The 26233-nt window shown below is 35.9% G+C and overlaps 1 protein-coding gene across 6 annotated transcripts in view; it reads left to right on the top strand.

Moving 5' to 3' along the window:
- Qki (QKI, KH domain containing RNA binding) overlaps window positions 1–26233 on the top strand; it is a 108790-nt gene that overhangs the window by 63764 nt on the left and 18793 nt on the right. For all 6 annotated transcript variants that reach the window (XM_032894698.1, XM_032894696.1, XM_032894700.1 and 3 more), the window contains exon 4: window positions 10787–10930. In XM_032894698.1, the coding sequence (XP_032750589.1) occupies window positions 10787–10930 (144 nt within the window). The remainder of the gene's footprint in view (window positions 1–10786; window positions 10931–26233) is intronic.

Genomic DNA, 26233 nt, shown 5'->3' with positions numbered 1-26233 from the left:
TTTTTATATTTCCTCATTGAACTCAGACATCTAACACAGGCTTAAAACATATTTTAGTTTCAATTAGTGTCAAACTAGTTCTTTTTTTTTTTTAAAGATTCATTTATTTATTATATATAAGTAACACTGTATCTGTCTTCAGACACATCAGAAGACGGCATCAGATCTCATTACAGATGGTTGAGAACCACCATGTGGTTGCTGGGATTTGAACTCAAGACCTTTGGAAGAACAGTTATAGTGCTCTTAACCACTGAGCCATCTCTCTCCAGCCCCAAAACTAGTTCTTAGTCATTCAGTCCCTGAGGAAAAGATAGGTTCAGCCTGATAACAAAGTCTTCCAAGATTCAACGATTTGGGTTGAGCCAGGGAACTACTGAAATGTCTGCAACCCCACGACCCCAACAAAACAAAACACCATCATTTTAAGCATTTCCTTATTTCACTTAATTCTATTTTGCCTTTTAAAATGTTTATTCTAAATCTAAGAATTTAGGATTATTAAACTTTGTTTTTAAAAACTACTTGCTTTCTAATTTTCTTCTTTTCAGGGAAAAAGATTTATTTTTTGTACATTGTTAGTGGAGTTAACAGATATTTTTCAGAAGATACTCCGGTGAAGTTTTACCTTTTAAATTAAGACTTAATTTGTTGAAGCCAGGCATAGTGACATACACATTTAATCCCAGCAACCTGGAGACAGAGACAGTAGATCTCTGAGTTCAAGGCCAGCCTGGTCTATATAGAGAGACCCTGTCTCAAAGCATAAGATAAAAACATACCATGTTAGTCTGTTGTGATTTTTGTACTTCTTTTTAGTTAGCATTATTTTGTGAAAACAGTTTACAAGGGAACAACAATCAAATTCGAGTGTGGTGGAGTTCTGTGGGATTTGGCTTGAGGCCATCTCCAGCTGTAGGAAATGCCATTGAACAATCAGACCCTTATATATCATGTGGTTTTTAATTTTTGAACAGTTACCGAATATCTGATCTATTTTTTGGTTTTTACTTGAGCTTTTGCAGTTGTTTCAGTCTTAAGTAATAATTTCATCAAAAGAATGATTTTTTTCTCTATTCTTTCTATAATACATCCATATTTTCATGTAAATACTTGCTATGTTCTGTAATCAGTTACAGGTTTATCTCACAGTAGTTTATTTTCAGTAACCTCTAAGTCCTGCACATGCATGACAGACACATGGGTGACACTTGGAAATTTAATGTATTGCGACCTTTCATATGCTGTGCTTGAGCCAACCCCTGGGTTTAAAAATATCCTGTTGAATTAATTTGTTCTTTTCATAAGTACTGCTCTTTCAGTACTGTATTTTAAATTATTATTGTTTGTGTATGAGCATATGCACATGCCTGCCTATGTGTGAACACGTGTTCCAGAGCATACACACATTTGGCACATTTGTGGAGATTAGAGGACAACTTTCATGAGTTGATTCTTGTGTTCCACTGTGTATTCTAGAGACTAAACTCAGGTACCAGGCTTTCATGGGTACCTTTTTTACCTGCTGAGACAGACTTCATATCCTTAGTATCTTTCTTTTCTTTTTGTGTGTGTGGGAGTGTATTCATCATGTGTGCACATGTGAAGGATTAGGTGACACTATCCATAATTTCACATCATGTACCCCAATCCCACTCATCTCTCCCTGTTCCTTTGTGTTCATCCTCCACTTTTGCAACTTCCCCCAAAGAACATAAAATGAGAGTAAAAATACAAAAACAAACAAACAAAAAACATCTTGCAATGGAGGCTGTAGTATGTCACAGTGCCACATATACTCTTCTGTCCACACATCTTTATTTGCTAATGTTCATTGCAATTAGTCTGTTTCTAGGCTTCTGATTTTTGCTACACTGTCATACTGGATCGTTATGGGGCTAATCTTGGATTCCCTCTTGTTGTGTTCTAGAGAGAGATACTGTAGCTTTAGATCTGCAAGACAGGTCCTTTCGTGTATTCCAGAAGATCATAAATGGAATAAATGTTGGTATTGTAGGCATAACTACTGTGCCTCTCCCCAGAAGTATTTCAAAACAACTGTCCTAGTATTCTGATAAATTGATATAGGGAGAGATAGACAATACCAAAAGGAAAATAAAAACAATTAGATCTCTTGAAAACATAAATCTGATAAATGGTTGATCTTTACTAAATATGTATTTGAAAAGAGGACAATGGGGTTGGGGATTTAGCTCAGTGGTAGAACGCTTGCCTAGCAAGCGGGAGGCCCTGGGTTCGGTCCACAGCTCCAGGAAAAAAAAAAAAAAAAAAGAGGACAATGGAGATTTCCTATTGTAGAGAACCAAGCAAGGGAAGGGAACCATTGAGAAAATGGGGGTTTGCATACTATAGGTGCAGATCAGAGTTCGAAGGGCATCCACTTAGTTTCTAGCTTCTTGAGTCCTGGGATGAAGAGATGCGTCAGGGACATAAGACAAAACAGTGGAATAGGAGCAGTTTATAAAAAAGTGTCCCAGGAATGGACAGGCCCTAGAATGCTGGGGAAATGCATGTACAACAGCCCTGGGCCATGCGGTTCATTACCATTAACCTGCATAGGACACATCTTTTCTCCAATATGTATATCTAGGTTTGGTTTTGTTTTTCCTACATGCTCTTTTTGTTGCTTGTAGGCCAGGGTGGTCCCAGCCATGTTTGTCTCATGGCTTCTTTGATGTTGATGCTGCTCTTCTATTCCTCAGATGGTCTAATAGACACACATTTGACATCCAAGAAAACAGGAAAATAGATAAGCCTGGAAAAAATGTTTTAAGAAATAATGGCTTAGAACCTCTGTAGTTGTTGATAGATAAATAGGCAGGTTGTAGAAGCCCAACCAGCAGCATGTAGATTGAACACAGAATGTGGTGTACACCAAGGTGTACAAGAACAGAGCTCTGACTCCAGATACCAATGGCCAGTCTTATCTAGGTGTGGTTTATGCTGAAGCAGGAACATTATGAATTTAAGTGTTGGTAAAGTAGTTAATGTAATAGATCATTTAATCTTACAAACATTGCCTAGAAGCATAGTTTAAAAGCTACTGAGGCAAAGCTAAATATAGTCCATGTATATTCATATGTATTCATATTTAGGAAGACTCTGCTTCAGAGTGAAACCTTGATGCTTTTGAATATTTGCTTCCCATTCTTTTTTCCTGAGGGCCTTCATTTTAGCTTAGTTTAGCTTCACTATCTGTTTGTATTGCTTAAAAACATCTTGAAGGCAGAGAGAAATGAAAATTATACATGAAATATTAAGTGACTGATTTTATTAACAGAAAATAAATGGGAAGAGAAAATAACTTCTAAATGTTAAAAGTTAAAAATTTACCTACCTGAATTATCTAACCAACAAAGGTTGCATTTTAAATGAAAGTAAAATACTATACAAGAACTGATTGCCAGCATATTGATTGCATTGGATAATGTGAATGAGTGTTCTTTTAGGCTAAAAGAAAAATGGTAGTCACTGAAAATTGGTTACTGGCTAATACTGGTAATAATAAATATTCTGGTAAATTAAAAAGCTTCACTGGATACATTATGATTTCTTATAAAAGACAAAAGCTATTTAATGTAGATTTCTTAAATTATATCAATGTATATATGGACCTATGTGATTATAAAATTTCTATATGTTATGTGAAATAACAAAGAAGTAAACATAAGTAGATCATGTACAGTTAAAATTTGTATTATAACCTTCTTCCTCCATGATAACAACCATAGAATTATTACTAAGAAGTATAATTAGAAAGCTACCAAAGTTAAAAGTAAAATACAATTATAGAACATACTATAGCAGTGAGCCTAGAGAGATGGCCTAGTGGTTAAGAGCGCTTATTGCCATGCAGAAGACTGGGGTTTGTATTCTCAGCACTCCATGGTCACTCGCAACCACTTTTAAACTCCAGTTCTAGGGTATCTGATGTCTTCACACCTCTCCTACTTCCTGTGTACACATCTGGTAGAGACATAGAACTAGGCACACATGCATCCATTAAAAATTCAATATTTGAATGCAAAAAACACAACATGCTGCTGGATCTGATATGGTAGAGAAGAAAGTAGGGAAAGGAAGCGTATGAACAGCAGAATAGTTGCACAGGTAGACTGTTAAATGGAGAGCTGTAGCTTTAGCCCTGCTCCAAATTGCTTGAATAACAGTGGGAGAAATACACCTCAGAGCAAGCATTGAGGTTGCTCTTACTAAATCTCATCAAGAGATATATCGTCCATAATAGAAATTCTGTGAGATTGAAAATACAAACATGGAAACAATATTTCTAGAAGGTTGCAAGCAGGTGTCTGTCTCTATTGATATAAAATAAAATACTCTCAAAAGGAAATAAAGGAGATTATTTTGTAATGGTAAAGGTTAATCTATCAGGATAATGTAACAGCATAAATATAACTCTATACATGAGCCTAAAGAAAGTAAATATAGGCACAAACAGTAATTAATTCCATAACTAGAAGTAGGTTTTTTTTTGTTTTTAACTGAAGAGGAGATAGACTTTATTCTGCCACCTTGTGCTCCCCCGGCCCCCCCAAGTTGGCCTTCTGGACCTTGTTAAATATTACACCTAATCATTGGAAAGTTTATATTTTCTTTTACATGCACTAGAATGGAACCTATACATATCATAAGGTAAGAAAAAATGAGAATTGTGTAACTTAAACTTTGATCATCAAGGAATTAAATACCAAATGTTTTGAAAATAAGTAACACAACTCCTTATGACTCATTGGCCAAGACATGGAGTCTTGGAGGAAACTAGAAAACATTATTAATTGAATGTTTGTAAAGAATACAAGGCAGAAAAATTTGTGAGGTAAAAACTTGTTTAAAGGGGACTTTTATTTACATATGCTTTACAAGTTTAGAAACATCAAAAATAAAGGAACTAAGTTCAGTGTAACTAAAAAGGAACTGAGAAATAAAAGATGGAAGATACTGAGATTGAAAAAGGATAATAGAGAAATGTAATGAAACTGATTATTTGTCTTCCAGAGTATCTGTGTAATAGATGAAACTAATTAGGCTGATGTATACCAAGTAGAAAATACTGACAACCAGTGTCTAAGAAGATGAAGGATATACTAGAGATCCTGTTTATTAAAAAGTTCTTGAAGGAATGCATGGCATAAACAACATTTTGAGACAAGGTGTCATATAGTTCTGTGTAACTTTGAACTCTTAATCCTCTGTCTCCACCTCACAAGCTCTGGATTTTAGGTGTGCCAGGCAGCTCACAACCACCCCTAACTGCAGTTTCCAGGATCCAGTGGCCTTGTCTTTAATCTATGGGTACTCTTACACAGATGCATGCACATAAAAATTAAAAATAATAATGAAAGAATACAACATAGAACAGAAGGTAATTTAAAACTCTTTTCAGACTTGATTCTTTATATAGAAATTTCTAGGGCATGATAAATGCTGTATTTACCAAATATTATCACTGAGAAACATGTAAAGCAGAAAGTACCAGAAGTAACAGGAAGGTACACACATTCATAGTGAAGACAGCCTAACACCACCACACTGATGAACAGTGAGCGAAGTTGGATGTTGGGCATACTCACTGCATCTTTGTTCTATAAGAAAAATCTTGTCGGATCCAGGAGCCTCAAAGTTTGTGTTCTAGAAATCAGCTAAAGAATGGAAAATTTAGAGTGTCCCTCAAAGTGGAACTTCATGAAGAAGGAACACTAAAGTAGATGAAAAGCTAGGAAAATAAAAGCAATAAAGAACAAGCTCTGATAGGTATCAAATTTATTGAACAAGGACACTGAAGGTTAACTTATAAAGGACATTCCTCTGAAAATTAGCAAAATCCTAAGTAGAAAACAGAAATAGCACATTTGTTGTCTTGAATAGCAGTGTCATTTTAAACAGGTTTTTCCTAGACTTAGTCTTTTGATTGTATTCTGTGGTAAAAGGAATATATCAGTGTTCACAGTTTATTTTTATTGTCATGTTTTATGCCATAGTAGTCTGTGTCTCTTGTGTGTGTTGATATCATGTAGCTGTAGAGGTAAATTGGTTAAAACTCTTTGGCTCCCAGAGGGTACGCACCTGCCTAAGAGCTCTCTGGACTCATGAATAACACCACACACACACACACACACACACACACGAGACACACGAGACACACGAGACACACGACAGCTAATTTTGATATGCCTTAACTAGTTCAATGACTGGGCACTTCTAAACCTCCCTGTAACTAGCACACATTAACTTCCAGTATTCCTGGTATAACACCTTCTAAATCTATATTTTATCTTTGCTGCCCTGTTATCTTTTGGGCAGCCTCTGCCTCCTCTATCCCCCCTAAATAGGGCCACTTTCCCTTTCTACCTACATTGCTGGATGATTTTTCTCCGGTAGCTCTTTTTTTTGGGGGGGGTTGGGAGGAGCTGAGGACCGAACCCAGGGCCTTGCGCTTGCTCTACCCCTCTCCTGTAGCTCTTAAGTTTGATCCCTCTCCCTCCAAGTCAGGGCAGTTCTCCTGTTCTTATCCCTCTCTCCCTTAGTCCCTTGCCCATGCAATCTAAAAGTCCCTCTTCCATCTCCCTGCCCAGCCAGTCAAAGTCAGCTGGGCGCAGGGACCCTCAGGTTTGGAAGTGGCTTTTGGGAGCCAAATTAAGACAAAGCATTGGAACCAATTCCCAACTTAAAACAACTTTAAGAATGATCATATTTCCTCCCTAGCTACTGGAAGTTTGTTGTCAGGAACTCTAAAAATGTCTCAGGTTTTTTTGTTTTGTTTTGTTTTAATCTTAATTTTACCTAAACTTAACAAGTTAGCTTGTTGCCACAGTTTCACAGATGTCAGTAGAGGACCAGTGCTTCCTGAATTAGAAGCCAGGCTTTCTGATTGATGCAAAAGCAAGAGCAATGTCCTCATATTTGCAGCAAGTCCCTGAGTCTGGTGTGCAACAGTAACTCGGAAGGCTATGACACCTGCTTCTGTGACTGTCTTTGTAAAGAGGAACATTGACCAGGGACCCTAAAATAGATAAGATTGTCCTTCCCCATCATCTTTCAACAGCATTCTTAACATCCTCCGTGACTAGAAACTGGTTGAAGAGATGGCTAAAAATATTTAAGGTATCTGGTCACATCAGCAATGGTTAGGCAAGAAGGGCAAAACTGACACCCTTCAGCATTAATAAGACATGTCAAGGTTCAAAAATGTTGCTGTGTTACTTAAAAGAATGTTTTAGAATTTGTCCTTGAGATCACTGAGTGGGTGAAAGCGCTTTCTGCACAAATCTGATTGTATGAGTTCAACCCCTGGAAACCCATAGTGGAGAGGAGAGTGGATTCTCCAAAGTTGTTTCCTGATCTCCCTTTACCAGATCTGGGACATGCATCCAACATATACATCATATACACAATAAATAATAAATGGAAATGTAAGAACGAAATGTCTTAAAATAAGTACAACAAATTGAAAAGTACAGTGAAATATTTTAGAATTATGGGTTTGAAAACATGTACAATGTTTTTGTTTATAGAATACTTTCTGTAATGATGTTTTTGATAAAAACGTATCATTCCCAGATTTGTTTTACTGACTTTTTTCTGTTGTAAGTGTCCAATTTATAATCTTTAATGGCCCCACCATTCTCCCTCTCCCTTTACCTTTCCCTCTGTGTGTGTGTGTGTGTGTGTGTGTGTGTGTACAAGAACATGAGGCTGGGTATCTTTTTCTTTAGGTATCCACCTTATCCATTTATTTGTTTGTTTTATTTCATGTTTATGGATGTTTTGTCAGAGTATATCTGTATACTCTGTGTAGTGTCTACAGGGGACAGAAAAAGTAGATCTCATGGGCCTGAAATTACAAATAAGGTAGTTGTAAATTGCCATGTACTGGGATCAAACCAGGTTCTCTAGAAAAGCAGCCTGTGTTCTTAGCCCGCTGAGCTGTCTATCCAGTATTTATTTATTTATTTTTAAAGATAGGTCTCTCACTGACCCTGGAGTCCATTGTTTGACTAGATTACCTGACCATTGAGCCATCTAGATCCTATCTGCAACACATGCTAGCACTCCCTCCCCAAAACACATCTTTTGTAGTGTGCTAGGGATCTGACCTTAGTTTCTGTGTTCACAGAGCAAGCATTTTATTTGCTGAGCCATCTCCCAGCTCTAATGACTGTTAACTTCTGATGACATAGCAGCAAATAGAGACTTTCACATTGTTGGAAAGATACATTTTTACTTTTATAAATGTCTTTCAGTTTTGTTCTAGGAAATAGTTGAATTAGTTGGAAATAGTTTAGACCCCTTAAGTGTCGATCTTTTTTTTAAATTTTTTAAGGCAGTACTTGAATAGTGGCTCATACTAAGTTGAATTCTTTCCCTTTGAGATCCTGTTGATGCATCATGAGATGTTTCACAGTCTGTGATGTGGAGTCCTTTGGAAACTGATTCTTGACCTTTAGAGTCCTCTGCCTAGCCTGCATGGAACTAACTGTTGAGTTCAGTACTTAACGGGATGCTACAGCTCTCCAGCAGTCTTGAGCCCTGCCTGCTTTACTTTGCTGGACTCTGAAATTGCTCTCATTTCCTATCTTTAGTGGCCGAGACTAAAGCTGTTGAGTGCTCGCAAGTGTTGGCAGTTGCAGCTGTTCCCTGTCCTCTCGCCATTGTTATTTCTCTTCTCCAATGCCTAATTTCTAATAGTTCGGAATTGTTGCCTCATATACTTTGATTACTTCAGATAGAGTAAGGAGTGAGCATTGTTCCTGATTCTGTGTCTTGCTACAAATGAAAGTCTCTTATACATATATGAATTTAGGCGTACAGGTAGTTTCCCCAAGTGGATATATAAAAATAAACAAAAATACAAATTTTGGTGATAAGTACAGGCATTCCTTAACATAAAAATTTAGATTTAAAGTTATTGTCACGAAAGTGTTTATGTTTTATGTTTGCCATGCAAATGATTTCAGGGTTCCCAGTTATTTGATCCAGTGACTCTTTCCCCTCAATGCCCATCATGATGCATCTTGAATAAAAGAAACAACTTATACCATCATTTATTAACTAGAACTATCTTAAACTGAAAAAATTTTAAATAGAAAGACTAATATTTATTATATTTGTATTCGTTTGAGTACTCTTCAGATTCTCCAATGCATGGAATTTACTTTTTAATACAGTTCTGCCAAGATTTATTGTTGTAAGGAATGTGGTGTGATCTAGTAATGAAACAGATAGGCTTTGGGCTACTAGTTAATTACTGTTTGATTATTGCTGTTTTTCTTTGAGTTCTAGTTAGCTCATTATGACTATATCTTCAGAAGCATATGCCTTGACTATGTAGGTGTATTTTCCTAGTGAAGTTACTAAAAAACCAGAATCTTGTACTTGTGTACTTGGTAAATCTTATTTTTGTCTTCATTATTTGTCCTCAATATGAAAAATAATATGAAAGCCTTATGCTAATTACTTCCTTTGATAGTAATTGACACAGTAACAAGCTAATGGCTTTTTCAAGAAAGGTCTAACAATGGGTATTTTTGTTGTTTGCATCTGATAATTTGTTTTATGTTTGGGTAGCAGTTATATTTATGCTTATATTCCTAAATTGTTTTCAAGTTTAAATATTTGTATATTTATAAATTATATATGTGTACATGTGTCCATGTGCCCTTATAGTTTGATAAGATTTTCAGCATGTACATGTATCCTTGCATGATAATCAGAAGCTAGCAAAGAAATGACATAGATGGTTCTCTATGAAACATGTATTTAGGACTTAATACAATGCAAGAATGGACTTCATTTTTATTATTTCAAAATTTTGTATTCACACACATATGTACATATATACATATACACATATACACATCAGATCCAACATGCTAGATCCCCCTTCAGTTCCTCCAACATACCCACATACATTGACCCAAAATTTCATGTTCATCTTTTATTTTTTTAAAAACTTACTAAGCTTGTTTAGTGCTGCCCATATGTGCGTGACATACACCAGCCACTGGAACGTGCAACAGCAGTGGCCACATCCCCAAAGAAGAATGGTGCTTTCTTGCCTAGCAGCTTCTCACTGTATATTCATTTTAAAAAGTAAAAGTCACTGGAAATATAATTAAACCAATATCTAGTCGTTTGCTGTGGTTTATTGTTTCCATTTACTACTTGGAATACAGCAACCAGTGCTTGCTTCATTTACATGATGAGATCTATTTTCAAAATGCCTATTCTAGTGTTGACTGGAAACCAGTGTTATTTAAACCTACTAAAATGAACGGAGGTATCACTAAATTGGAGGATGAAAGTTTTGATTCATTTCCCACATTGGCAGCTTATTTGTGTGATAACTGCTAAGTGACTTGCTGAACCTTGATTTCTCTCATAAGTAAAATATTGATGTACTATGCTTCTCAGGGTTACTCATTATAGTTAAAAATGGTACTGCATGTTTTCTAGAGTATCAATACTAAAGTTTCTTGTGATTGTTTTGGTCACTTTTATTCTCAGCTGGATATATAATAAGTGCAGCATGAATGTCTGCGGAGTTCTCATTTGACTGACTAGTCTCATTGCAAGGCTTTTGTTTACTATGGAAAATTGTTGAAAGGTTTTATACAGTCATCCTAGCAAAATAATAGAAACATGCCTTTAAGTAATTGGCACTAAGTGCATGTCATAAGAGGTGTATTTTGTCTTTGAAAAATAGTATTAGTAACATTGGGTTTTTTTGTTTGTTTGTTTTTTAAAGGAGGAGCAAAATAGAGGCAAACCCAATTGGGAGCATCTAAATGAAGATTTACATGTACTAATCACTGTGGAAGATGCTCAAAACAGAGCAGAAATCAAGCTGAAGAGAGCGGTTGAAGAAGTGAAGAAGTTACTGGTACCTGCAGTAAGTAATTTTCATCTTTTGAATTATTGTTTTATCTTTTTAGATTAACTCGAAAGTGTAATGTTAATAAAGGTTGGGTTGTTATTTGTTAGAGATTTTATTTAACCACAAATATAAAAATAATGTGTGGCCCGCTAAATATATAGTGTAAAAGACAGGATTGTTCAAATTCTTAACCAGAAATTCCTGGTTATTTTTTGAAGGAAGTGATGTGGTGGAGAAGCAACTCTGATTAGCCTACTTCTTAAAAGACACAGTCAGCTTAAAGACAGTCAGCTTTTAAAGACACAGTCAGCTTAAAGACACAGTCAGCTTTTAAAGACACAGTCGGCTTTTAAGTTGCTCTGTTGTAGGAGAAGAATCTAGATTTAGCCATCGGATGTTAAAAGTTTTTGGTTTGTTTGTTTTCTGTTTTCTTTTTCTTAAAAACGTTAAGTATGCTGGGCGTGGTGGCACATGCATGCAGTCCCTCCCCAACACTCAGGAGTCAGAAGCAGGCGAATCTCTGAGCTCTAGACCAGCCTTGTTTACATAGTTAGTCTAGGACAGTAAGGGCTGTGTAGAGAGATCCTGTTGCAAAAAACACCAAACAAGCAAAACACAAAGTAAGGTTAAGTAATCTGTACTGGAGGAAAGTAGAGTTTGCTCATACACTAGGTTCTCTCTGGTATGTTTTCTTCGGTAAATAAGTTAATGTGGCACAGTAAAGCTTTCTTATTGAATAGTAAAAATCTGTTTTCTTATGGAAAGCTGAGTTTTATTGATTTCATAGGCACCAATCCAAATGATTTTTACACTTATCAGATAACAACCACTGATAAAGGTCATATTTAGGAATCTTACATAAGGCATTGAAAATAAAATTTGAGATTGTTATCTCATTTTACATCACACCTCTTTCCGTTCTTTCGATTTTCTTCAGTCAACTCTTCTTCACATTTTTTATATTGCTGCATAATATCAGAGTACTGCTTTTTTTTTTTAAATGGGAAATGAGAAGAAAATGATTAACATGGAAATATTTCAATTGGCTGCTCTTAAAGAAGCTAGGAAAATCTATAGTGTGCTGTCACCAGAGCCATTTTGTGGCTTCCATGAATGCACTTGGGATCTGCTGTTGTTTGTATCCCAGCGATCTGCTCTTTATTGCCCTCAGAGTCCATTTTCTAAGTGAACTCATACATTAGAAACATGTTCCTATTCATTTGACAAAATTGATTCCTTCCAAGGAAAATTTGATGTGCATTTTATTGATAGATACCTAAGGAACATGTAAAGATTGTTTGCAAATACACAGTTAAATCTTACCCTCTTCTCTTTCCTTGGTAGTTGTGTGGTCTTGAAAAGCAGTGCAAAGGGGACTTGTGGGTATTTAGTTTCATAGACAGGAAGGTTATTACAGTGCTGTGTATCTAATACGTGTTTAACTAATGTAGCAAAAAGAAAGTGGTCTAATAGTTTGCTATTTACCCATTTGATTTTTCTAGCCATTGCTTTTGTAATTTACTTTTATTCTAAAAGATATTTTAGAAAAGAGCATTGATTTAGAAGATTTTTAGTGAATTCTAGAACATTTTGGCCTCTCTGTTTTCTTTAATTTAGTGGGGAAAAACAAGTGGTGAGATAAGACTTTGGAGTACCCACTCTTTCATTTATAGAATTTCTTGTTGTTCAGTGAGCCTGACTTGAGTTTGGTCCCCAGGTTCAACAGTGGTGGGAGAGAACCAATTTCTGGAAGTTGTCCTCTGACTTTCACATGAGAGCTGTGGCATGTTTTAGAATATTTTCCCCTCTATTTCTACAGAGGTCCCTGAGCACAGAAGTGAAGGGTTTGATGGAGACATTCCATTTAGGACTGAGTGTCCCAGGCAAGGGCTCACACTCTGTACATTGTTCAGTTGTGTGTCCCTTCTACTGATTATTTGTTCCCTTCTACTGATTCTTGATAATGGCTAGGCATGACACTAATCTATGAGTATAGCTGAATGCCATTAAAAGTCATTTTATTGTGGCATTCTTTTATCAGAACAGCAGTATTTGGATTTCTGGTCTCAGGTTCCTGGCCATCTGAGGAATGTTGGGCATGGGTTCCATCTCATGGAGTGGACCTTAATTATTCTTAGATAGTAGCCGTGACTCCTGTAACCCTTGTGTCATTCTTGCACCAGTGTATCTATAGGCCACCATTATAGATGAAATGTAGTTGGATTGGTGTTAACCTGTCTCCTCTTGCAGTGTGCAGAGTCCTTTTAGTACCATTAACACCAGTCAGTAGGGGTAAAGATTAAGTAGCTTTAGCACTGTATCCTGGTTGTTGGGGTTCTGTGGAGCTCCTTTACCAAGAACTCAATTATATGTAATGCATTCCAAAGATTGGATGTCTCATTTGGTTGTGAGAGGTGTGTGCTTGGTACTTTGTCTCCCTGTTATTTAGTGATGCCATTTGCATTTCTTTCATATATGTATATATTTTATAAAGCTTCTACTATAGTAGGTTTCCATACTAGCCCTCAAGTGACCCTGAGTTTTAGCTGTTTCTTCTCTTCCTCTCTTATCCTTTCTGTTCTCCCCTCTTTGTATCACTTCAGATGGTTTTCAGTTCTTTTGTGTTGGAAGTCTTTTCGCTGTTTACAAACAATAAATTGTTAACTGTAGTCATTCTGCTGTTACAAAGCACTAGAGTTTATTCCTTTAATCTAACTGTAATTGTACACCTCTTAAATCTCCCACCCCTGCCGCCACGCACTCTTCTGTATCTGTATTCTCTATCCTACTTTCTGGGTCTATCAGACCAACTATTTTAAACTTCATCATGTGAGGGAGAGCTAATAACAATGCTTATTTATATTAGCTGTATTTGTTGAAAAGAAAATTCAGAAATTTAACTAGAATTAGAAGACTTCAACCTATACTTGAATTCTGATGTTAATGTTATCTGTTTATTTTCTAAGAGCATATTTTAGAAGCTAGAATAATTTTTCTAGTGTGACATTATACAACTACGGTTTTCTGTGTCGTGAAAGAGTCATTAATAGTGTTATTCGTGGTTTCCCCTAGTGACATGCTTTAAATGCCATCATACGTACGGCTGTGCTGTTGTCAGTTTAGTAAGCCTTTCTTGCTTATTAATAGCATCACAGATAATATCTTTGTAAGGAAATGTTAGAGGCTGTCTGTCTAAATATTTTAGAATGTTTCCAGAAATAAAATTAACATGATTAAATATGTGTGTTTATATGCATAGATTTATAACAATACTACATTGAGTGCTTACTTATTTTTGTGAATTGCTAAGGCACAATAAAGGGGATAGAGAACCATGGATGCTGTTTTAGTTAATGATTACAAAATGCTTCCTGAAGAGATGATTTTGAGAAATACCTAACTGAAATGTGTAGTACAACTATTTGCTTATCTTAGTTTTCTCAGTTACCGAGAACAGAAAATGCAGTGGCCCCGAGTCTTGTTTGGAAAATACCATGGTACCAGGCAAAGTTGAGGGAACTGGAGATATGTGTGAAGTAATTGGGAAGTAGGTTAGGGGTTGTTGGGAGAGATTGAGGACAGGAATGGCATGATTTGGTGCCTGTTTCAATGGACTCTTCTGGCTGCTTAGCTAGTAGGCTTTGAAGGCATTTTAAAAGCTCAAATGCCACTTAGAGTGCATTTAATTCAAGTGCTTATTCAGAATAGGTCATGGCTAGATACACAAAAATTGTTTGGACTAGAGTCAAGGAAGATGGAGGTGTTTGATGAAGGGTTTATTTTGAGGGCGAAATTAATTGATGGGAATTTTGGTTAGACTTGATGTAGTAAGATACGTGATGCCTTACAGCAGTTGATGCTACCTTTTATTTACATTGTTAGAAGAGAAACAAAGAAACTGGGTTTGGAAATGTGAAAATTGAGAAACCAGATGATGAGTTGTTTCACATGGCAATAACAAATGGGAATTTGATGGGAATATGGAGCCATCATATCCCAAACACTTAGAGCCACAGGACTGGAAGTACATATCATCATAAGACAGGATTAAAATTACTCCTAAGTTACCTTTAAGAAATTTGTACTAGTTTAGCAGAAAATGCCTGTTGCCTAATGGTCTCAAACCTGGGTGCCCCCCAGGGTTTAAATCCACAGCCAAGTTCATTAGGAAACTATGAATAATTTTGCTTTGTTTGGTTTTTAGCCCTGCTTGGCCTGGAACTTGCTATTTCAAGTGCTGAGAATTACAAGCTAATGCAACAACTTCTTTTTCTTTCCCTTCCCTCCCTCCCTCCCTTTTTAAATGATACATTACAGTCTCTGGTCTCATTGTGGAGGGCTGTTATTTACCTTATGATATCATTTAGAGATTAAATTTACAGCTAAAGCCCACATTTGTCTTGTTTTTGTTCTTACATTTGGCATCATTCTTTTCTAGAAAGATAAAAAGGCAATTCTGTGCCCCTTTTTGTGGAGAAAGCTGAATCTAAGGAATGTGGGGTGAGGTGTAGAACATTGTCAACATTACTTCATCTGAGCTTTATAATTAAATGGAATTAAGCGTCTTGTTTGGTTTTATCTCTGTTGGTGTTTAAGGTTCATAAATCTGACAAACATTATATCCTCACTTCTTGTGATGCAGTTCTAACTTGTCTATTTTTGAAAAATTTAAATGTAATATTTAGTAAGTCACATTTGGTTTTGTGTGTGTGTGTTTTAAGCTAAAAAAGTTGTTCTGTGTGTGCATGCAGGCAGTGTTCATGCATTTAAATGTGGGTGCAGGTAGGGAGGTGAGAGGACAACCTTAGGTATTGGTCTACACCTTTAACCTTATTTGAGTAGGGTTTGTTGTTTCTGCTGAGTATATGAAGCTTTTTGGAGTATGAATGTCCAGGGATTCTTCTGTTTCTGCCTCCTGTCCCCACATAGAAACAGGGAATACAGACATGTGCCATAATATTCAGTTTTATGTGAACTTGGGGGGGTAGAAACTTGGGGGATGCATGTGTCCTCCTGCATGCTCAGCAAATACTTCCCTACCTTCTGGAGCAATAGCCAAAACCCAAAGGTTTTTGGTTTTGGCTTGAGTGTTTTTTTTTTTTTGAGATGGGGTTTTACTGTGCAGCTCTGGCTCTGAAGACTCTCCTGTCCTAGAAGCTTTTTCAAAAGATCTTCTTGCCTCTGCCTCCACAGTGCTAGGGTTGAAGGTCTGTAGCATCAACAGTGCTGGGCTTAAATTTGGGTTTAAAAACAACCTTAAGTGGATTTCATTCCTTCTGCCAGTAAGCATACAACAAACAATATACCAATTTCCCCCAGAAAATAGTTCAGTATTGAAATCTAACTGCATAATCAATAAAGGTTTTGCAATGACTGCATATCATTCATAGAATCAGATATTTAGAAGACTTATTTTGTAGGGAAATAATGTTTTTGTTTCATGTTTGTTTTGATAGATTACTTTAATCTTTTAGTTTTCTAATTTATTAATAGGCTATGCATTAAGTAGGCATGAGTAACTTTTCTCATTATATATAGTATTTTTATCATATGATCCTGTATTCATTGTCTTCAAGTATCTACTACAAATATACTCAAAAGTCTTTAGAGACTTATCCTCAACAGAAACTGGTGATAATTCTGTCCCCTTTCTTTGAGGGTAGGCAAAAGTAGGGTTGGGGAGGCAAGGTCTCCCTGTGTAGCCCTGCCTGAGCTCAGGATCCTCCTCTTTCAGTCTACCACCCTGAGTTCTAATGTTAAGGCCTAAACCCATCATGCTAGACCTCCATAATTCTGTAATACACCTCTCTGATCCTTTGGGTTGGAAGAGTATCCTCTCTTATCATTTTCATTCCTTTTAAAATGTTGAAAATCATTCAGTTTTATCATTTTAGTCAAGGAAAACTCAAACTGCACCACACTAGCTCCTCTGAAAGTGGAAGAGGAGGCGAGCTGTCTCGTTTTAAAGTCTTTGCTGGATAGTACACTTTCTTTTGACATTTTAAAAATACTAGGATTTTGGGGTAGGTTCATGTACGTTTCCTAATGTATCTTGTAAATGGGAGGAGGAATTTTGTCCTCTCAGAGCCTAACCCTGTGATGATAGAAAGGTGGGTACTTAATTATTGAGTTATCTACACAGCTCTGAAAAACAGTTTCAAGGTACTGGGTTGCAATAGCAGATCTTACTGTAGGAAGATGCATTAAACAGAGCTTACATCCATAGGAAGAAGCAATGCCTTGTGTTAAGGATTAATAGTGGTAGCATTAGTTTAGGTACATTATAGAAGAGCATTAATATTAATTGGAATTATTGGGATATAAGATAATTGGCAAACTAGTTTTCTTGATTTTTTTTTTCCTTTTCCTAAATGGCCTTTTAAATAATTATGATAACTTTTGCAAAATGTTAAAGGCATTTTATATTTGCTGGCCAATTAGGCTCTGGGCAAAATGATTATTTACAATTTTGATTTTCTAAAAATTATATTAGTAATTATATCACAGACATTTCATAATGTTTTTAAAATGTTGAGCTATGTTCTTAGAACTAGAAAACTTGCCCCCTTAAAAATAAATTAGTCTGTTAATAAATTTATTGGGGGGCAAAGTTCTTAAAGTCCTGGCACAGCACTCATCTATTTACAAGTCAACTACAAACTCTGAGCTGTGGAGTGATTCACGTCCATGTAGGACCTTCAAATTGTGTTTTATATTATCTCACAGAAAACTTGCATATTATCTTATGTATTGGTTATCTCATGTATTAGTTATTTTTTTGTTACCATGATACAAACTAAAACTGTCTGAGAAATCAACCTCATCAGATAAGCCTGTGTGCATGTCTCGGGGGTATTTTTTTTAGCTGTGGTTGTTGTAGGCATGTGGTAGTACGAGGCATGTACCTGAGCAAGCCAGTAAGCAGCATTCTTCCATGGTCTGAGTTCCTGTCTGGTGTACTGCATTGGCTTTCCTGGTGATGGACTGCAAAGTGTGACCAAGTAGTTTTCTTCCTCATGTTTGTTTTATTCTGTGTCTTACCACAACAGAAACCAAATTAGGATATCTCCCAACTGTGTGTTACTTTCTTTTTTCTTTTACTTTTGCTACATTAATGTTTTTAGCTTTGTTTTGCTTTTTTTGGTTGGTTGGTCTTTTTACTTTTGTGGCATAATATCATGACCTGTTTTCAGTTCTTGGTATTTTATGCACCTACTAAGATAGTTTACTGCCTTTAAGTTAACCCAGCTTCTTGTCTCTTACTGGGTTTCTCAAAGTTTATTTTACTTTAGTTTTGAGTCATATCAAATACATTTTTCTATTTGTGATGTGCCTCTCCTCTTTTGTATTAGTGTAGCAGTAAATATTAAAAGAATCTACCAACCCACGCTAGAGCCGGCTCCGGTGGGCCACATGGCATCTGTGGGGTATTTTCATCTCAATCAGCAAAGCGTCTCACCTACTAAACTCCCACACAGGCTGCCTTTCCCTACTATCTGAGCCCTGCGGCAGCTGCCCTCTTGCAGCTCTTAGGAACTTACTTGCAAGGCAGGTTGCGGCCAGTTCCATACAGAGTCTGCCTATTTCACTGCTCTCTCACTGTGGACTCTGCTCACATTCCCAGTTCCATACAGAGTCTGCCTATTTCACTGCTCTCTCACTGTGGACTCTGCTCACATTCCCAGTTCCATACAGAGTCTGCCTATTTCACTGCTCTCTCACTGAGGACTCTGCTCACATTCCCAGCATCTGCTCCCCAGTGGTTACAGTCACAACTCCCAGTAACCTGTTAAAACCAAAACTCAATAAGCTTGTAGTTTAGCAATCAGATTTGTATCTTAAATTCTCATTCCACAAAATGTCCACACAATAAACTTACAACCAGTTGATAGTATATAAACTGACCACCTAGATAAGACAAGCTGTCTATAAATATCCACCCCTTATGAAATATTCATAACTACCTGTGGCCATTTAAGGCCACATGGATCTGGGTCGTCGTTCTCTGCCTCCATCTTGGTTCTTTCTCTCTTTTTTTTCTATCTCCCACCTTAACAAAAACTCTGTCCCCACCTTTTTCACTGCCCAATCACAGACCTTGCCTTATCTTGTGCTTGTCTTTACCTTCATGAAGATAAAAATCTACATATTAGCATAAAGGCTTTTACATACAAATAATCACTATATTAATATTCAGAATTTCTCGTTTTTCTAATATCCTAATAATCAAAATGCTTATCATAAAGTTCATTTATAATTCCTTTTTATCTCCGTAAGGCAGTAGGATCTGTAATAGTACTCTTTTTCATCATGATGTCAATAATTTGTGATTTCATTTTTCTTGATCAAATTCATTAATCTTCTAAACTTTGATTTAACTTCAAATTTTGATGTTTGTTAACTTTTCTCTTTCTGTTTCATTAACCTCTGCTTTTCTTCTGTTTTATTGGAACTTAACTTTATTTGGACATTTTAAAGTAAAAGGTTAATGATCTGAGACCTTTCTTTAATAGATAGAAATAGGGTTATGCTATATATTACTTTTCATTTCTAAGTGTTTTCTAATTTCTCTTGTTGTATTTAGAACTGTTCTTTGTATCTCATTGATTGTTTTAAATTTAATATTGCTCTTGATGAATACATTCTATGCATTTGACTTTTAAAATATGATTATTACACTTTTATATTATTTAATTTGTTAGGTAGGTCTAGGGCACTATACCTCACAAGTATGTCTAGGATGGACTCTACCTCTGAACTGCACCCCCAGTCCTCATTATAGCCCAGTGATATTGTCTGTTTTGGTGAACATCTCATATTTACTAAAGTATCCTTGTATCTGGACGTATATTATGCAGTAATTGGGTCTTTGGTTTGTAAGTCTCATTTAGATAGAAGTTGTTGTGAATAGATCAGTCTTTTCATTAGTTGTAAAGATTCTCCTCTGTGGCACTGAGAGGGCAGATGCACTTGTTGCACACAGGCATGTATCTCTAACAGAGAAAACCTGTCTGAACAGGGTTTGGCATTAGTGTTTATTGTCTGTATGGTAGCAGCTTTCCTCTTGTTGTAATCTTGACCTTTATTCCCTCCTACCCATACTTTGGGCTGTATGGATTTATGGTAGAATCCTCCTCCTGTTTTCATGTTTACTCAGAGGTGTTTTGAACTTAAATATGAATGAGTTTTTAATATACATTTGATTTTTTAGAAGCATTAGCAGTAATGGAGATCTAAATAAATATGAATTAAATAATTGGTTTTAATATATTACTACAAATTTCCAGCTGAGGAATTTGAAATTTTAAGCTGTACTGATTAATCAAGGAATATTATGAAATTTGAAAATATTTATCTTAGCAAAATCATTTTAATTTTCTTTTTAGAAATACCTGTTATCACTGTCATTGAAATTGAGAAAAAATAAAGAGAAAAGAATCTTTTACAATATATATTTTCATATTTCTCAGGAGTTCTTTGCTTAATGTCCTATGGATTTAACTCATGGTAAATTGTTTTAATTATAATCTGAAAATAAGTTCGAAGAAGTAATATTGATAGTAAGAGGCATCTGGATACTGAAAGAAGTTCTTCTTCAAGACATTCTTAAGCCAGATTACCAATGCACTGCTGCTCTTACATTTAACTTCTTGGCCAAGTACTAGTAACTGAAGTGTATGGCATTTTGGCTTTGTTTGTTTTGTTGAGAAAAAGAAATTAAAAGATGTTTAAACATCTAACCAAAATGCATGTGGTTGCTGATAGAGCAACAGTGAGAGAGCTTGTGAAGAGGGTGTTTCTCTCTGTGTTCGCTGCCATTTCATCTGAATGGGACTCAGTGCAGTAATTAGCAGTCTCTTCAGAGTGTCAGAGCAGAATTACCATTGTGGTGCTTAGCTGTGGGATAAAAGGATTGGATTGGGTCAGCCTGTCTGCCAAACTAAATGAGTTGCCATGGGAATTTTCAAATGTTTGAGGCATTTACTTAGAGCAATTTGATGGGTTTGAATAAACTCATAAATTGCAGGTTTAGAAAAAAGAAACTAGTCCTATAGATGAGCTCTTTGTAGAGGCCTATGGCCGCATAAATTTTTGATGAGAATGAATTGATGCCTGCTCACATGAGGCCAGTTTATTAGGGCTTGTGTCCCCACCCTCAAGCAAATGCATGATAAGCACATTTAAGGAAAGAGGTTGTTTGACTTCTCTGGAGAAGAGTGTGACTGACAGTTCTGTGTTCAGCACTGCAGAGCATTGTGGGAAGAATACTTAGTTTTTATAAACAGTAAAATAATATTTTAATTTAAAACAGTGTGTATAATAGATAATATTTTTTTGTACCTACTTTACTCTAACAAAGGTTAGAATAAAATTAAAAATTTTTGGAATCAAATGTGGTTCTCAAGCTGCAGTAAAGGGTATTATTCAGGTTTCACGTGCTTGTTCTCAGAATGAATGTCAACTTTCCCCTGTGTCTCCAAAGAATTGTATGTTAGCGTAACTTTGAGTAAGTGTCCAAAGCGAAGACCATCACTTAGTGTGTAGGGTGCCACTTGTCTTCAGGATACTAACCATACCAATCAGTTCCAATGTGATATTTTTATCTATTTTTTAGAAAGACATTCAAAGATGAAGTATTTAAAATTTCAAGGCTGTGTAATTGATTCATAAAATAGATAAAGTATTATGGGGAACCTACTGTAAGTACTGTAGGTTGCTGTTTCATGAGGAAATAGTAAAATAGTATAGCAATAGTAAACTGGATGCCTGAAAATATTCTTGCATCTTTCAAAATATACTATCAGGGAGACACAGTTATATTAGGAAAAGAATAATTATTTAGTTGATAAATGGCAAAGTATAATGTTTTTTGTTAATCTTTATTGCCTGGTGTTCAGTTATACATTGGCATCTTCTGAGTAGCATTTTGTATTCCTAATATTTTAGTTGACCCATTGATGAAACTTAACTCAGTGGCAGGTAAGTTTTTAAAGGCATACTTGAGTGTAAACTAAAGGCCCTTAGAGGAGCCCTCACCAGACCTCAGAGTTCCTATAGTTCCTATAGAGTTCCTTAGAATCCAGTTGGCATAAGGCTGCTTGTGCTGTGTGTGAGTCCCTCTGCTGTGTGCTGCTTAAGGAAATGTGACAGGACAGAAAAGAACCTACAGAAATTGACATATACTGCCTGGCTTTCTTTTCTTTTTAATTTCTAAAATAAAATTTAATTCATTTCTGATTCAGTTATCTTTTTATACCATTTCACTTTTAGTTGTGTGTTCTACTTATGGCAAGAAGAACTAGAATCAAAGTCACACATAATTTTCTTAAGTCATTGGCCGTTAACAATCTAGTTACTGTTTGTCCTGTAATGCTGTCAGGCTCATGCTTCTTAAAACAAGTGAGAGCACCCTTCCGCACACTTGCAGTTTTGTACCTGGTGAAGCTCTGTGCTGTTGTTCAGTGTCTTGTCTGTGATAATACTGAACAGCTTGCACAAAGAGCCATTCCTGTAAGGGTTCATTGAAGGACATCTCATCTCGACATGTGCTTGACAGATTGGCAGTTAGTTTAGATAGCTTATAACTAAAGATTGGAGCTGTTAACAAATAGAGAATAATGACATTGGCTATAGAAAAACAGGGCAGTGTATCCTTTTAGAAAAATTTTGTGACATATATATCCAGTACCCTGTTTTCAACTGTGTATGGTGTGCCTCCCTCCGAATTTACATGTTAAACTTACTGTATAGAACTTCATATGTGGTTGTTATTTAAACAATATTTATACCCCATCTTTAAATAAGTACCACATTGACTAGGTTAATTTGAGTTCTTTTACACTTAACTAAATGTATGATATACATACTGGTTTCTTTATTTTTAAAAAATATTTAAAATGTATTTAATAGAAGAAACAGATGAATAATTTCTCAGTATATCTCCTATAGTTCACTTGTTTTCATACCTCCCTTTAATTTGTTTGCATGCTTTTCTGATGGTTGGTAAGTAGCCTCATGTTCCTTGTATTTAGGTAGAATATTTGTGGACCATACACTGTGTTAACACCTTTGAAACTGAATTTGACAAAACTAGGAAAATCAAATGTCTCCCAAAATTTTATACTTTTTAACTCTCATTTAACTTTTTGTGACATTTCATTTTTAGTATGTGATACTTTTATTGAAATCATTCATAGTAAATCTAGCATTTTAATATTTATGTTCAGATAAACATTGTAATTTGAATTCAGATAAGCTTATTTGGTAGCATTGGTAGCATTATTTTCTAATTCAGTTTTGATAACTGAGTTTTAAATTTAATTCAGAAGTGACTTTCAGATTATCCCATTCATTAGTAACAAGATTCCCTTATGGAAATTAATTTTGAAACCATATTAATGAATTGTGAAGGTAATTCTATTTTATTGTGCCCTTATGGGGACAGAAGACAATTACTTTTTATAAATCAAATACGTCAACTTGTTTTTAGTTAATCCTTCAAGCTTTATATTGATAATAGTATATAAAATCTGAGCAAGTTAGCAAATTTTCAAGTTAGCTCACTTTTTTTGATATTAGTGCTTTAATGAGTTCTGTGAGATGATGATGACATTCTCTGCTAAGCAAAGGGAGCTTTGATTGTTACACTTAGAATTACAACAGTTGTGTATATGGCTAAGACTAAGAGCAGCATTACATGACTGGAAACCTGTTGAGAAACTACTCTGCTGCAGTTTCCAGCAGAGACTCTTACTCACTAATACAAATGAGAAAAGAACAAAGTAATTGATTTTTTTAGTTACTTTGTTTGGTCATGTGGTGTCCACTAGAGAAGTGTTACACTTTCATTGAATCAAATGCTTTCCAGGGTGATCTCCTTTTACTCTTGCTCCAAGATAATCAGATCTGTGCTGTGTGCAGTTACAACTGTGACTAAATCTGAAATTCCAGCACAAACTGTTTTTTTCTCTATCTCTACCTGGACACCATAGAGACATCTTAAACATAGTATTTCTATAGTTCGTCCCTCTCTTATATTCAGTGATTTCTCCTTTGCTTTCTGTATGAATGACAACTTTATCTAAAGTCCTCCACTTTCATTCATATCTGATGCTTCTAATTCTCACTCCTTACCAAATTCTCCTTTGACTACGTCCTTTCTGTTGTCATAGCTCAACTGTGTCTTTCTTATAGTTCTTACAGATAGAGCACTCTCGCACAAGCCCCACCTCTGCCCCCGCCCCCCTCTGTTCTACCAGTCCAAAGTTGCCTTGATAGTCTTGCACTGTATTCTAGAAAGTTGTCATCAATTTTTTGTAATTACTAATTTTCTTAATTACTTTTTCTTCTCTTTTCCCATGAGTTCTCAAGAAAGCAGATTTGGGTCTGTTAAAGTATATCCTTTAAAATATTGTCCTATAATCAATTTTTAAAGTTTCAAAGACTATAGAGTGAAAAATATCTGATACTGTATTTCATGTAGATACAAAGCTAGGTGTGGTAGGGCACACCTTTAATCCTAGTCTTCAGGGAAACTGAGTAGATCTTTCTGAGTTCAAGGCCAGCCTTGGTTGCAAGATTAAAAATTAACCAAATCGTTGGGGATTTAGCTCAGTGGTAGAGCGCTTGCCTAGGAAGCGCAAGGCCCTGGGTTCGGTCCCCAGCTCCGGAGGGAAAAAAAAAATTAACCAAATCAAAATTTAAAAATACAGTTATATGGTAACTCTTACTGGAAAATGCCTATTTATAATAAAATCTAGGTTGGAATAAAAGCATTCAATTCTCTTAGTGTAAATTACCAGTAATTTTTAAAAACATAATATAAATTTTCTTAGATTTGGAATAAGAATGCCTTAGTCTGTTTGTAGGTCCATTTGTAGTTTAGAAATGATTTTAAGGCCCTGGCTATGTTCTGCTAAGCAGAATTATAGTCATTCTAGCTGTATATGGTGGTGTGCACTTGGAACACCAGCACTGCGGAAGCAGAAGCAGGAGGAGCTGGAGTTCGAGACTAACCTCAGCTCCATAGCCCAGAGATTACTGATCATTTGCTCAAAACAGGTCACTTCGTGTGTGTAAAACTGTTTGAGACAAGCAACCTCCCTTTCTTTGTGATTTTATCAAAAGTCTCACAGGGATTTCCTGTATCCTTGGTATGCCCCACCTCTTTTAGAATTTATGTGGACACTTATATAACTTAAACATTGTTCTAGACCTTGAGGCCATACTGCTGTCATCTATGGTTTGCAACCTTCAGTGGCCCTTTTTGTTAAAATAGTGCTTGAGTTCCTTTTACATTTGTTTGTATACACAGATTAATAGGTTAGAGGTCAACTTGCAGAAATGGTTGTCTGTTTTGAATATAGGTCATCATGCTTGGCAGCAAGCATCATAACTAATCAAATCATCTTACCAGCCCTCCTTGATTTCTTGTACTTTTTAGTACTTTAGAAACACTTTTTAAGCACTTTTTTCTTATCCTTTTCTGTTTTTTTGTTTTGTTTTGCTGATAATAGTATGTTACTAATTTCATAGGTTCATTTAGTGTCACATTGATTGACATGCTGTATTATATAATGTCATGGAGAAGTCTCAGATTACAAACAAGACATTTCACAGTGTGTACAGTTGTGGCCAGACACAGGTAACCTCATATAATTTTCCCCTTTAAAGCATTACCCTAGTGCTGCAGGCATCACGTTCACGGTGACATTGCTCCAGGCCTGAGTTTGAGCTTGAGCTCTACACTTGACACATGTTCTAGTAGCTAACCTAAATGGTTCATCAGTTTGTTTGATGGTTGCATCAAGATGCATTATTTACAGTGGTATGTAGTTTTCCACTTAAGAACTTGAGGAATAGCCAAGCATGGTGGTGTGCATTGTTTAATCCTATTACGTAAGAAGCAGAGACATGGAGATTTCTGAGTTTGAGGTCAGTCTAGAGATTGTATCAACAAAAAGCAAAAAAGCCAACTTTCTGCCCTTCCTCCTCCTATTAGTAATGGGGACACTTTGGATTTCATAAATAAAATGTTCTTCTTCCTAGAGGAATGTGTTGTTTTCATCCTAAATTTGCTTTGTTCTTCAATTGTGACTATAGCTTTTGTTGACTAAGGAAAGTAAATGCTTCATTAAAACAATGATACATTTTTTTCCCTTCTACTTTTATTGTAAAACAATGCAGTCAGTGGCAGAGCTAGTACTGGTGCTGAGTGCTTCACAAGTTATTAAAATCAAATGAAATAATAAATGCTTAGGTCTCCATACACTGTAAAAAAAAAAAAAAAAAACTAAGGCTCTTTGCATGAGAAATGTT

Source organism: Rattus rattus, chromosome 2 (assembly GCF_011064425.1).
Source record: "Rattus rattus isolate New Zealand chromosome 2, Rrattus_CSIRO_v1, whole genome shotgun sequence".
Lineage (NCBI taxonomy): Eukaryota > Metazoa > Chordata > Mammalia > Rodentia > Muridae > Rattus > Rattus rattus.
The sequence above is the reverse complement of the archived record's forward strand: the minus strand, read 5'-3'. Positions and strand labels throughout refer to the sequence as shown.